Source organism: Rhinichthys klamathensis, unplaced genomic scaffold (genome assembly GCF_029890125.1).
Source record: "Rhinichthys klamathensis goyatoka isolate OS25496 unplaced genomic scaffold, OSU_Roscu_1.1 h1tg000019l_1, whole genome shotgun sequence".
NCBI lineage: Eukaryota > Metazoa > Chordata > Actinopteri > Cypriniformes > Leuciscidae > Rhinichthys > Rhinichthys klamathensis.
Window position 1 is genome coordinate 5,876,007 of NW_026606570.1, and position 15,058 is coordinate 5,891,064.

General features: G+C 38.1%; 1 protein-coding gene across 6 annotated transcripts in view; it reads right to left on the reverse strand.

Annotated features, from left to right (window-relative positions):
• camsap1b (calmodulin regulated spectrin-associated protein 1b) overlaps positions 1 to 11,059 on the reverse strand; it is a 34,524-nt gene extending 23,465 nt beyond the window's left edge. For 4 of the 6 annotated variants that reach the window (XM_056237083.1, XM_056237075.1, XM_056237091.1 and 1 more), the window contains exons 1-3: positions 10,720 to 10,790; positions 10,175 to 10,339; positions 5,353 to 5,615 (exon numbers count right to left, since the gene is read on the reverse strand). In XM_056237083.1, coding sequence (XP_056093058.1) covers positions 5,353 to 5,615; positions 10,175 to 10,339; positions 10,720 to 10,780 — 489 coding nt within the window. In that variant the 5' untranslated portion in view covers positions 10,781 to 10,790. Of the gene's footprint in view, positions 1 to 5,352; positions 5,616 to 10,174; positions 10,340 to 10,719; positions 10,791 to 10,912 lie in introns of those variants that run through there. The other 2 variants (XM_056237099.1, XM_056237107.1) reach the window with 2 other exon arrangements.
• Positions 11,060 to 15,058: the final 3,999 nt, after the last annotated feature.

The window sequence follows — 15,058 nt, forward strand, 5'->3', positions numbered from 1 at the left end:
GAAAGTAAAATGTTTCTATCACATTTTTCACAGGACATTGACAAAACTGGTACTTTATTAATTTACAACCTAATAAAAGAAACGTCCCTATACTCAGAAAGTCTAAATGTTTAAGGGTGCTGCTCTTCCTCAGACTAAGAAAGGAAAAAATGTGCACAAACCTTTGAGGAAACAATCTCCAATTAAGCCCAAAGAAGGTAATGCTGCTCTAGCTAATAAAAACATTGAGTCCAGTTAATCTGCCAAAAAGCAGTCAAGATGAAGTAGGTAACATGATATTTCGCATTTCTCATGAAATGTAAAAACCTTTATGTAACATTCCTCATGCTGGCTACAACCGTGTACACTACCTCATGATTTGAATAACCCATTACAAAATACACCAAGCACTTGAACATTCAGTCTTAGTTTGAGACTATGAACAAAGCCCATCCAGTTGCCATGGCAACCCCAACAGCAGTCAACCACTGACTAGTTCATAGACCAGCGCAATCTCAGCGGACTGATCCGTGACTCAAGCCAAGTGTCAGCAAACTCTCACAGTCTTTTTCTCAGACAGCATGTCAGACGACTGACAAGTATAAACCAGAAGACTGGAATGCGATGGACTTTGGACTCAGATAAACGTTGTACTAGAGCAGAAAAGCACCCTGTCACACTATTTGTACCATATCTGCAGTATGTGTACTGCGCAGCGCACAGTATGAAATTTGCATTAAAAAAACAAGATGACTACATTTGCCAATACGTGCCATGTAACCAGAGCACACTGTGTCCCCCAATGACATACTGTCAACTTGACTGAATCAGCCGTTATTTTTTCAAATCTCATTAGTTGATCAGACAACCAAGAGTTAAGATATTTGACACCAATTAAAATTGCAAAACAACTGCAATCAATAAAGCATACGCTACCGTTTAAAGGTCTGTGAGTTTTGATTCATGTGTAAAGGTCATAAATGTGTGTGAAAGAAAGAAGTCTCTTATGCTCAGCCAATGCTGCATTTATTTAATCAAAATATTATTGCATTTATTTGCTGCTCAAGAAACTTTTTTATTATTAGCAAAGTTGAAAATAGTTAATAATAATTTTTGGAAACATGATACTTTTTATTCAGGATTCTTTGATAAATAGAACGTTTTTTTTTTAAAACTGCATTTATTTTAAATAGAATTTTATAACAATTTAAAAGTCTTTACTGTACCTTTTGATCAATTTAACGCATCCTTAAAGAATAAATGTATTATTTATTTTTTAAACTTACTGACCCTCAACCTTTGAATGGTAATGTACAGTGCAGTAAGCAATACACTAGTATCCCATTCCAAGTTTTGCCAGTGGGTCAACCAAATTTAGTGGTCAGGCAGATATCCATTAAACATTAAAGGTTCTCTAAGCGATCCTGGGTGACGTCACTTCTTGTTGACGTTCGAACTATTGTCAAACAATAGGAGGCTAGCTAGACCCTCCCTCCTCCTCATCCGCACACTAACCCCCCAAACCCCGCCCCCAAACCCTTCTTGTCGGTCATTGGCTGGAACAGTTTGTTATATTTCGGAGAGCGGGTCGCCGCAGTTTATTTTTGTTGCTGTTTGTGGAGCCTGGGCTGTCTACAGAGATCGCGTTTCTTTACAGTGTGTTCAGGGGACAGGCAGCCAGCGGATAGTGAGGAGATGTTTGCTGTATGTGACAAAAAATGTTTTGGCCTAAAAAACGCGTGACATTGCTTAGAGCACCTTTAAGCAGAGAATAAAGAGCCTGCTCTGGGACTTCAAAACATTACATCCCTATAATGGCCACGTTAACACAGTAGCATTTTAGCCAGACGTCAGCTAAATAGAATGGTAAACATGCTTTTTCGCCGTAAACAAATAATTCACATGGCGCATAGTCAATTAAACCAGATTAAAAATAGCACTTCATGTTATAAAGTTTGTAAATCCCTGTTGTGACTTTTACTAGTGAGGGTACTCCATTCTGACAACTTGATGCCAGGTATTTATGTAGCACTGATGCTATAACACCGATTCAAAGCACATAAATGACGCCTATACCTCTTTAAAAGTCATCATGCTGTACCTACACAGTACACACCCCACAAAGCCATTCTGTTCGGTCTAACAGGTTTGTGTGGATCAGACTGTATTAGGCTCTGCACAGGGTGTGGGCTCGACCACAAAGATTTGAATTTGAAGTGATAAAAGCACGGTTGAGTGTGCAATGCTGATTCACCAACATCAGTGATTGCCATTCACTGGAGAAAGCACATCACTGGCTAAAAAAAAAAAAATACAGCTGTGAATCAATGAAATCCACTCCGCTCTGAGCTACTTTAGCTCAAGCACTGATCACACTAATTGTTTGGACAGGCGATTGTAGTGGTTATACGTGAAAGGAAAAACACAAGCTGGATATGCCAACAATAGCAGCTTTCTCCTGTCAGTGCAGAGATATCTACAACAGGAAGATCTCTGCAAACCACAGTTTCCATATCACATTTGCTTTTTCTTTGTCTGGTTCTGGACTACTGTAATTAGTGCTTGCTAAGGCAAACATCACAATTATCGTTTCTTCCTCCAGACAAAATGCTGGTGCGTGTGCTATGGATGCGAATAATACTTCAAATTATGCTATTACTGCTTTATACAAGAAACATAAATCGAAAAGGGGTCATATGGATCATATCAGGAATGTCTTTTAACTTGGGGCTGTAAAACACTACCTACAAACCACCCTAGCAAACCCAAATTAATATAGCCCAGACATATCTTGGCAGCAGAATATCAGAGATATGGGGGTAGGGCTCTTTTGACTAAGGGCAGTGTACAATAACAAAATCAAACAACCTGCCGATGACTTTTGCGCGTACACATACACACACAGAGATGGGAGATCGCACTGTGCACACACACAGGAACATTCAATAACACAACAGAAAGTTGTTGTAAACACGATTTGTATTAAATTAACATCTCTACTGAATCTCTAAATTATATTACTCAGCAACAAGGTGGTAACATCGCTGTTTTTGAAGTGATTAAACCAAGGGCGTAGTTTTGGTTTTAACATTGGGGGCTTGAAGTGTCAACAGTTTTAGCAGGGTCACAGGGCAATAAGTTAGAATGCTAATTTAACGATTCGTAGCTGGCGGGTGTTTTTTTTTTTTTGCCTTCACATCTTTTAATGCCGTGCATGGATTATCCTTATACTTCTTTTAAAATATATAAAAATGTAAATCATTTATTAATAAAATATATTAGGGCTGTAATGGATCATAGTTGATCCGTATGGACCAGGCTCCACGGTTCGGCACGCATGTGATTCGCAGATTACTTGCAAAGTTTTATCATCATAGACTGAAAGTTGTGTTTTGTCTCACCAATTTACACATTCAAATGACTTTAAATCAATCAAGCGAAAGGAGAAAAGAGAACTCACTTCCATATGCAAAAACTGAATTGATATTTCACGTCTCCTTGCACTTAAATGGACAAATGTACCCGTCTCTGCATGTATTCTCCTAACACAGTAGGTCATGTCTTAATTTAATGTAAACAGTTGAGAAAGAAATCGGATGTGTATTATTGTATTGGATCTGTGAATTAGGTCTTAAAGCGACAGCAGCCAATAAAATACCTGCTGCTGACTATGTCATTAATGTTAATCAAACAACAAAACACAAATTTAATAAAGATTAATATATATTTAATTTATTCAGTGAACAATACAGTGTTATTTTAAATGTAATCATTACATTTTTTTACCTGAATACTTCTGTTGTTAGACCTTACTTTATTTGTAACTTTGTTTGTAGTTTGTGTTTGTTCTTATTTTATTACAGACTGTTCACTTGTCTTTAATATCCTAATGTTTGAACTTTATTAGTTAGGCTAGTAGATTTTGCTGTGGTATCAAAGTACTTAAACAGTGCTTTATGTAATAAATGGAAAACAAAGTGTCATCTGCCCACCCACCAAGCTATATTTATTTATTGTTTTTTGCGGATCTGAAAAATGGTCCGATCCGTGACTCAAAAACCGTATCATTATCTGAACCCTGAGTTTTGTGATCCGTTACACCACTAGATTTTATTTATATATATATATATATATATTAGGGGTGGAACGGTACATGTATTCGTATTGAACCGAAACGGTACGGGCGTCACGGTTCGGTGCACGAATTTGCACGAATACACGGTACAAATCAAAAAAACCTCTTAAATAGCGATGAATTTCGCTCTATTCGCTTTTGGTGTGACTGTGAACGCAGCAATGAACAGGCTGCGATCAAGATTGCAATGCAGGAGTGTGTGTGTGTGTGTGTCTGTGTGCGCGAGAGAGAGAGAGAGAGAGAGGCGCGATGAACAGTGTGTGTGTGTGCGAGAGAGAGAGAGGCGCGATCGAACAGTGTGTGTGTGTGTGTGTGAGTGTGTGTGAGAGAGGCACGGGCGATCGAACAGTGGAAACGTAAAAACATACTCCGTCATTTTTTTCATACAGGACATCATTAAAACTGCAAATTGTTTACTTATATTTGTGTACACTCGCAATAAAACACAACATTGTGCTTTTGTCACACTCTAAACTCTTGTCAAACTGTAACCTACACCTGTTAACAAAAGTTTTTATGGTAGTATTATTTTAAACGGAAATCAATTATTTATAATTCAGATGAGAATAAAGTTAGTTAATTAAAATGAAGGAAAACAAATATCTTGATCTGAAATAGCAAATTAATTTTAAATTCATTCAGGTACAATTACCAAACATATCTCAAGGTCTTTTCGTCTTTTTAATAATTTAATTAATAAACTAATTATATAAAACTACTGTCAGTGCACTACAAATAAACTGGTTCTATGCCTTTATTAATAAAACTTATTTAAAAAAATACAAGGCTTAAGACATTTATAAAAATGCCTTCTGCATTTTTGCTTTGCTTTTCACTCCCTTGTACCGAAATCGTACCGAACCGTGATGTCTGAACCGAGGTATGAACCGAACCGTGACTTCTGTGTACCGTTCCACCCCTAATATATATATATATATATATATATATATATACATATCCTCCGGCATGACAAAACCCACTATAATAAAAAAAAATTAAAAAAGTATATATTTTATGTACATTAATAAATATAAATGTTATACAAAAAATATTTTTAATGCCACGTTTATATTATATTCAATAATAAATGTACATCATGCATATTATTAAATATATACAATCACGTCTTATACAAACTCACGTTATACTGTACATTCAGCATAGTGTAAAAATGTTACATAGTGTAAAAACACATCCAAAGATATAAAATGACCAAATACATTTTGAATGCAACGCACCATTTTGATTGGTTGGCAGGACAGATCTGAATCTGTGACAGGCGTGTCATCGCCCTCCATGACATAGATGCCTTTGCGAGACAAGGCCTGGATGACTGACTGGTGGGACTGCAGAGAGGCCACCTGGTCTCCTTTGAGAATGAGGGTGCACACGCGACAGTACAGCTCACAGGACAGCAGTAACCGGATCACCGGGGGTTTAATGTGTTCCTGGTCATACTGATCTGTGTAGAAAGGGTCTTGCAGGTCCTCTGGGATGTGATCTGACAGGATGAGAAAACAATAAATTAGGATATAAACAAATTGTACTGATGCTGAGATACTGATGAAATACTTGGGATGTTTTCAAGTGTTACTGCCGCTACAGTTTCTATGTCTGGTATCAGATGCAATCTGCCGGAGAACCCCTTGCTTTGTTGCCATCTACGGCACTATGTGCTAGACAATAGCGTGATGGTGTGAAAAGCAAGACATAGGGCCCTAGTGTCATCATCACGGAATCTCCTGTGCAGACGCAGATGTGCTGTGGCAGCTGGGAGTCTGGCTGCAACCATGAGGCTCAAACACTGGCAAGAAAGGCCAGACATGTCCTTGTCTGGGCAGCCATTGCTCCATCCACACCAACCACAAATACTTAAACGCCCTCTGCACCGGCATCCCCCAAGGAGAACCATATCATTAAATGTGAAGGCACTGGGTCCAATCATCCATCATGCATTTATGCACACACACCTGCCCCCCTCTGATGAACCACGTGGAGCTGTCTGCTTTGTTCCAAACCAGTCCGTCTGCCACGTGCAAGGGTTGTTTAAAGACTGGGAAATTACAGTGAGCATGTCTTGTGTTTTAATACAGCAGATTTAGAGCATATTATTACACAGGAGAATGATTTTAGCATTGCATTAATGTGCACAGGGATACCAACTTATAGTTGGTATTTGTTTATGGTATTTTGGTACATTTTAGGTATTTATAAGAATATATAGGTCCTGTACATTTCTTTTAATTTATTATTTATTTATTTATTTATTAGTAAATCAGTTAAAATAAATCAAATAAAGTTATAAATATGGATATTTTTTCTTACAAAATTGCATCACTTCGCTTTAGGCAGCCTTTATTAACCCCCTGGAGATTATTGATTATTTTTATAATGAATGGATGCTCTTTTAGGAGATTCAAAATCTCAGGCGCTACTCACTCCCATTATAAAGTTAAAGGATATTTTAACTCAGATTGTGTTTGGCTGAAAGAAGAATGTCATAACACCTAGGATGGCTTGAGGTTGAGTAAATTATATGATCATTTCCATTATGGGGTAAACTAGTAACCCTTTAACTTTGTCATATGTTATAAATATAAAAACTTTTTTTTTTAAAAATGTACCACAGTATGTTAACTGAGTTTCTTTGTGTGTGCTTTGCACATTTATTTCGATTTCTCTTTGAGAGGCTGCGTGAGCCTCAACAAGGCAACCTTGTCACCATCAGTACATTATATATTATCCACCATCGATCGACACTTACACTAAATAAAATAAAATCAGAATCACTTGCGTTTCGGTAATTCCCTTGCTATTTTTTGTTATTGACATTTTAATCAGGTTATTTGTCGGGTCAGGCAAGTAAAATTATCTTTTACTTTTCCTGGACAAGTGTTAATGTCGAGCCCTGCATATATATAATATAAAAATAAAAAGATCTAAAAGAATTTAAGAAATAATGCACTTGTAAAATGTCAAATATCTACACCAAAGTACAAGAAGCATAAGAAGAGAATATGGCAGCCTTAAATAAGGGCCCCAGTTGCAAGCATTTGTATTTATTTATCCTGCAGTTTTTTTATCTTAAAAGAAAGTGAACTGGACATTCAAAAGGACATTCAAAGCAGTAATCATCAGAATGCAAAGAAACCCTTTAAATCTGGCCCACTTCTGACAGTAAAGATGCACATGGCCTTCATCTCCATTTAGGCCAATTACTGGGCTGAAACAACTCCGCTTTAACCACAGCTTTACTGAAGGGAATATCCCGAATAACAGAAAAAGCCAAAAAGAACTCCACAATAATGATGGAATAAACTGTATTTGAACCTCAACCCACAGACAAGCACATATCTAACCCCTTCAGTAATTAAATAACTCCCACGTTAATATAATTATTGACAGTCATGTTATTATTATTACCCATCACTGTTATGGCAAACTGACACACCCTGCAAACACAGTTCAGATAATTAAACATTCAACAGCAGAGAGACAGTTTCCTCAGCTTTAAAACGAGGTCAGGAGTCTTACACACCACTTTTGTTTCACCCACCGATGATAGCAGATTGGGGTGCCTTTTTGTCAGAGGGGGTACAGGCTACATATCAGAGCATGCTTGAATACATCCACCAATTAGATCCCTTTCCACTGTGCCAGTCTTATGAGATGATCTAATAGGAGCCATATGCTCAAGACAGATTTTGTGTGCCACTCTTTTGGTACCACCATGAATCAAAACTAAATCTGTCCAACAAAATAAATAAATTAATGCATGTCATATAACAATCCAAAAAAAAGTCCAACCCACTATTAGTTTGATCACATTTGTCCACACACTGCAGTGCTCATATGTTACAGTCATTAGTGACTGATACTAGAGCAGAAGAGGCTAAAAATATACCTGGAGCAAATTTTGTCTGCTGGTCATTGCTTTTTCCATATGCAGGTACTCAAACAGTTAACTCTGACTGGCAACAGAAATTAGCAATATTGCCTCATTATCGAATGCTCATTTATCACAAATAAATGTGAATGATGACAGAATTCTCAATTTTGGGGAATTAATTATTTAACAGATGTTTGAAAGCTTAACTCAACATAGATTCCATACATAAAATACAAAACAGACTCTTGGCGCCCCACATACAGCCTGCACTCTATATCTGCTGACAGGGAGTTGGTGGCATTAGGAAAACCCTTCCTGTTCATCCACAACATTTAAATTGTGCAAGCACTGCAGAAGGGACTGGGACAAATGCTTTTGATCCTGATGGTCAAATACAACAACGGTAGACTCAGACTGCTGCCCTCCAAGCCAAAACATTTGTAGGCCATATATAAGCTGCACAATTCTGGATAAATTGAGAATCTTGATTGTTTAAAATAGAGATCATGATTCTCCCACGATTCTGAATGGACAACTAAACAAAATAATATGTAATTTACTAGAGGTTCTGACAAAATGTTAATTGCTGAAGTCTACTTTAAAAACATTTAGGCCTAGTTCATTTGAATGATTTATTATTGTCATTATTATTTTGAAAATCGGTTTGAAATTGAATGAATGATTCAATGAATCACTCATAAAGACTTCACTTGTTTCATTGCTGGATGAATCAACATTTTTGAACGAATCTCTTGAAGGAATGATTCAATAAATGCATTTTTAACAGTCACTTGTCACCACCTTCTGGTGTAATGATTTAATTGATAAACTCTTTATTTGAAGCATCAAGTTACTTTCAAAAGGTGATTTACTCTATTTGTATCGCTATGGTAGACATCAATGTTCTGAACTATAAACTTATTCCAGCAATTCTGTGATAATTTGAATCATTGTAACAGAAATAATTATACTGTGTGGTAGAAAAGACCCATATATGACAACTGCTTTCTCTGGGTCAGCGATTGTACTTATCAAAGTTTTAATAGATAAAGCTCAATCATTGTCATTTAGGAATAAGACCGTGTGTGTGTCTGAATCAATTATTCAATTGAATTTGATTATTTGTATTATTATTGAATCGATTGAAACGACCAATCGTGCAGCTCTAATATAAGTACATCTGTAATATTTCTTGACCTGTTGAGTAGTATTTCCATAAATCTAGACTAGTTTTCATTTTGTATACTGCTTAAAATCAATCCACTGTGAAAAATAACAAAAGCAACATCATTGTTTTTGTTTGTTTGTTTTTCTGGACATGTACCATGGCAAAACCAGTTTTTGGATATTTTAAGTAGCTTGGAGAATCATGGTACTGTCTATATGTGAATAAAAGCTTGCACAGTCCGTTATGCTGCTTGATATTGCAAACTGGTTTGTCTTTGTATTATTTTCACATATTATCATAGTTACACTGGTTTGTAGCTTTTAGTGCAATGCTATTCTTCTAGTTATTTACCTATACGTCAAATGAATTGGAAGTCTCAAAAGAAAATAACTTCCATTTTTCAGAATAAGGAGGATACTGTTATCGTGAAATAAGATTTCGGTCATATCACCCACCTCTAGCTCACACTTGCAAAAAAAAAATTTTAAAGTGCGATGCTGCCATCATGTTTTTTCAGACATGTACTATGAACTCTTGGAAATACCTTGGCTTGGAGTACTGTGTAAATACCCTGCCCTGGTACATAAATTTCAGTAGCATCCATCAAAGTACCACGGTATTATCATCTGATACTAGTGTGACCCAATGTTTATACCACTGGATAACTTTGCTGTGGTATATATAGCATTGAAACATTTTAAGTACTATGTAAAGACCATGTGTGTACTGTACGTAGTATGGAAATACCATTTTTGGACATGCACCACGACAACGCCTAACTAGTAACTATGAATATGGTTTATCATTATCAATAAATTGCCCAGTATCAAGGTACAGTGATGATGTCAGGTGAAAATATCACAGTAAGGGGAGAGGCACATTTTTCTGGCTGTCTAGCCAACTTGTCTTTGATTAGCCTACATATCACACAGAGTCGGTTAATAAAATACAAGTCTTGCTTTTCGGTCCTGTTTTCATTCATAAACAAAGTTAATCAACTCACCGATACCGAAGGCTTTGGCGAACAGCCATCGCAGGTTTGCCGCTATTTTGGCTCGGGCTGAATCATACATCTCCAGCGGCACTATCTCCAGCGCCTCGCCCGCCGCCTCCATCTTTCTGCGGGCGCTGTCAGCACCCAGCTCCGCGTCCATCCCGCAACCACCGTCTGCAAACACACAAGCCAAAGCACTTTCAAACAACCTTAAAGTCTCTCTTATGAGGGCATGTGGTGTTTCCTAAGCTGCATGGCAATGTGTCGGGAGCTTTGGAGCAGTAATTCAGTTTTTTAGCGTCCAAGCTAGCTAGCACACGAGTAGCTTTTATTCCAACACTATCATCTCAAATTTAATAATATTAATCCCAGACATAAACGACATGCACATTTGTTACTTACAGCTAACGTTACTGAACAAAACAAACCTAACCGCCTCCTGACAAACCCAGATAAGCTAGTCTGTGATTATATGCAAAGTAACTAGCTAGCCATCGCCCAGGTAGCTAATAAACACTAAAATAATACTAACGTTATATTATTCAAACACTCACACGGGGAGGTAGATTTAACCATCTGGGAGAGCTGCTGTCCTGAGCGTAAACTGGTTTGCATGTTTTGACTGAAACAGTAACGTTAACCAGCGGCTAACAGCTAACGTTTATGCTGCTTTAATGAGATGGACTAGCAACCCGAAGCTAAACTACAGCCCCTTTGTCAGCAATTAATGAAAACAGCCACATTTACCGCAACGTACCTTCCATATGATGTGCTATCAACAATCCACTGTGACAAATATGTGGGTGAGAAATGAAAGAAAAGGGTAAAAGGCTCCGGTGGGAATCATGAGGCCACGTTTAGTCCGAGCAGATACGAGTGTCGGTGGATGAATGACAAACCCCTGTGAGTGTGTAACAGCCTTCATTACTAACACACTTCAAAATAGTTCAATTATTTCAATTATTCAAGATCTGCTGTTGTGGATGAGAGTTATGCAGCCTAGACAGATATTGTTAATTAGGCCTGATGTAGTGTTTGGTTAAGAAAAGTACACAGATGTTTAATATTCTGTTTTGTGTGTTTAAAAGATAATAAATAATGCCTCTAGGATAAGGTTAAATTCGTATGGAAGTGAGATGAAATGATGGTTCATATTTCTTAATTATATTACAGTAATTTCCTATATTATTATTATTTTTTGTAAATTCATGTTTAATGGGCATTCCCATCCCGCCATACAGTCAGTGGCATGAAATCAGTGCAGCTTATAATTGTTTACTGGGTTTTTATTGTCCTAATCTGTTCTAAATCTAAAATACAAAGGTAACAGGCAGACACAAGTTGTTGTTTTTATGCTCCCTGAAGATTATAAACACTACTGCCATTTTGTCCATCTAGATTCTAGGATATTGTTCTCATTTTCTTGCAGTCTTTCAAGTAGCCTACAATAAACAAATGTATAAACTTTACTGATTGTGCTTGGTAGATTACTTTAACTACAATTTTCATCATGTAATTTGTATGGATTGTAGTTTGTTACGCAATCTATATTTTAAAATCTCACTAATCTGATTACTAATTTGATTTATTTGGACCTAATTCACCACTGTGTTTTAATCATGTTTCTGATAGAGATAAATGTGTGTGCCCCATGTGTTTTATTATGTGGTGGTAGGCTATATAACATGGTTGGTCAGTGTTGTCTGATGTATCTGTTTTTTATGCCAGTGTTAAAGATTCATTTCTGATGTCCAGTAAATCTGAACAGACAATAAAGTCAAACAAACAAACAAAAGAAGAAAAAGAAAATGTATTCTCTTCTTTGTTATCAACATCGTGAAGTGCATTAAACATATGTCAGGCTTTCTCAAACTGAGTTTGATCTGCAGGGTTTGTAAATTGATGAAAAGCTAATAATGAAATCTCAAAAATGTTAATTAAAAGAAAATATTGTAAAATAAAAACAATCAAAAATAAAACACTTACTAAAAATATTGCCTCTCAATTTTCCATGTAATTATAAGTGGCAGTTATTTGTGTGTGCAATTCCACAAAACTTGTCCGAATATATAAACAATAAGCTTTTTAAAAAAGGAAAACTAGGGCAAAATTTGGGCAAATCATTGAATTTACTGCCATTTTGTGAATAATTTGTGAGTAATCATGTAATCAATAAGTAACCTCAGTAACTGTATGTGATTACGAGTACTATTTTAAAATGTAATATAATCTAATTACAAGTTTTAATTTTGGGAACCTGATGAAGTAATCCAGATATAATCAGTTATATGTATAATAATATCTCAAGTCGTATACCTCAATGCTGATTCATCTTGAAAAGCAAACATTTACCTCCCTGCACTGCCCTGCTCTGAGTCTTACATGCAGGCAAGGCAATAACAAATACACAACACTGCCTTTGACTTTTTTATTAACGTGTATAAATCTTTGTGTAGCAGGTTTATTTGTATACTTATGAATTCCACCAAAAAATATTTCTTTTTGTATTACTGGGAGTTTCGTTTTGGGTTCATTCTGCCTGCGCGTCGGGTTAGTGCAGTGTGTGCGTGTGACGTCATCAGACCGGGGACTTGCGCCGCGCAAGTTTGACCTCAGTCAGAGCAATGCTGGATCTGACTGAGGTGAGTTCACGTCAGGTTTCTCCGATAATAAAACGGATATATAAGTTGTTATTATCACTTAATTGTTGACTTATTACCGTGAAAGAGTGTATATGATGATGAGTGAATCTTGCAGTAGTCTTAATGAACTACGAGCCGCGATATTGTGTTTTTATATGTTAAATGCAGTTCGGTAGCTGCTGCAGCACGTGGTGAGCTAGCTGTTCGGCAGGCCATTAACATTGTATTGACGTGATGCTATTTTTTTAGATGCTAACCTGATGTCACGCAACACTCATTGCCATATTGTTTATGACCGCAGGTATGTTTTTTTGTGTGTTTGTGCATATTTGTTTGAGATGACTCAATGAATATATGTGTAGTTTATATAATGGAATTAATGTATGACTAAGGGGAATTTACAATGTGTTTTTCTATTGGGAATATCTGATATTTTCTTTGTATTTGTTTTGATTACAAATGTATGTAGTTTTTCTGTATGAAAAGAGGTTAAATGTGATTAATGTGAATAGAGTCAGAGCAATGCTGGATCTGACTGAGATGCTAACCTGATGTCACGCAACACTCATTGCCATATTGTTTATGACCGCAGATAATAAACTGCATTGTGACTGCCCGTGCCTCTGTGTCTACTCGAGAACAACCCAGAACACAACGCAGAAAGACGAGACGGGTTACATTGGTGCCGTGACCTTTTGGATTCCTCGAGTATCGACGCCACTTCGATCGCCGTGGGGACTGTATTGTTTCACACAAGTATTGCAAAATGGACTCAGTAAATACACCAGTGGGTACGGGGGTTTTTGATCATGATGTGTATGATACTGTGGGGTTTGGGAGGGGGAGGTTATTCAAGGACGAGGTTCAGTCGCCTGATGTGGGAGGGTTGAGAACGCCCAGGGCGTGTTCCAGTCGTGTCCAGTTTCCCCGCAGTCTTTCCCCAAGTGAGCAGCGTACCACATCAGCCTCTAGTGATGATGTAAGAGCCCTTATTACAGAGTTAGCCAGCCAAATTGGCCAGTCTATTGCAGACCAGCTGCAACGTAATAGTGATGTAACGGTACACGACAAATCTGAAAAAAAGGGGGGTTCACAGCCTGAACAGCAACCGACGGAGTTTAATTTGTCCGGTGTTAGGCTAGTAATGCAATCTGATGCTAAGGAGCCGCCTATTTATAGGGGTGATAGCAGTGATAAGTGTTCTGTCCGGGAGTGGGTGGAAATGGTAGGGGCATATTTTCGTAAGAGTAATGTTCCAGTACACCAGCAGCTACAGGAGATATTAGCTAAGTTAAGGGGAAAGGCTAGAGATGTAGTGCGGGTTACTCTACGACATAACTCTACTGACGCGACTCCCGACTTTGTCTATGACATACTGAAACAACACTTTAGTGAGTTGACCTACTCATCCATGCCAATGGCTGACTTTTACAACACCAGGCCACTGCGAGACGAAGGGGTGATGGACTACTGGATCAGGTTGAATAACGCCATTGATATCGCTGACGAGTGCCTAAAGAGACAGAAACGTAGTGTTGAAGATCCGGGACGGGAGGTATGCATGATGTTCATCAAGTTTTGCCCAGACACGATACTCTCTAACAGACTGAGCTTCAAGGCGGCTGAGGAGTGGACCACGAGCGAGGTCCAGGAACGTATTGATGCCTACCAGAGGGAACTCAGGATGCGCACGCTGACCAGTTCTCATGCTCCACAGAGACACATAGTCACTCACACCCAGTCAGCCATGTCACGAGAGCCAGAGCTGTCTCAACCAGTGCCAGCAGAGCCCCAGTTTCAGCTGCCTTTTGCCCAGGGGTTTGTTCTGCCTCAAGCCACTATGTTTGCTAACGCATCTGTTCAGACACCAACATCACAGCTTTCACCTTTAGCAGAACAGTTTGTGCCCAATTCCCCAGCTGTTCATTTGCCTCAACCATCCCATGCACAGTCTGTTCCACAACATGCACAGTCACCAGCATGCTTTCCGGCTCCCCAGTCCAGTCACGCCACTCCAGCCACTGCCGCAGCTGTTGGTGTGAATAGCATGAATGCACTGATCAGTCTTCTAGATCACTTGGTGGTGCGTCAGAACGTCCAAGCCCCTGCACAAGAGCCATCATATGCTCCAATGCCCTTTCAGAGGAGGAGTTGTAGAGTCTGTGGCGATGTCAGACATTCCACGCTCGCACATTGCAGGAGAGAAAACCTGTGTCTCGCGTGTTTTGCTCCTGGTCACTGGAAGAAGGAC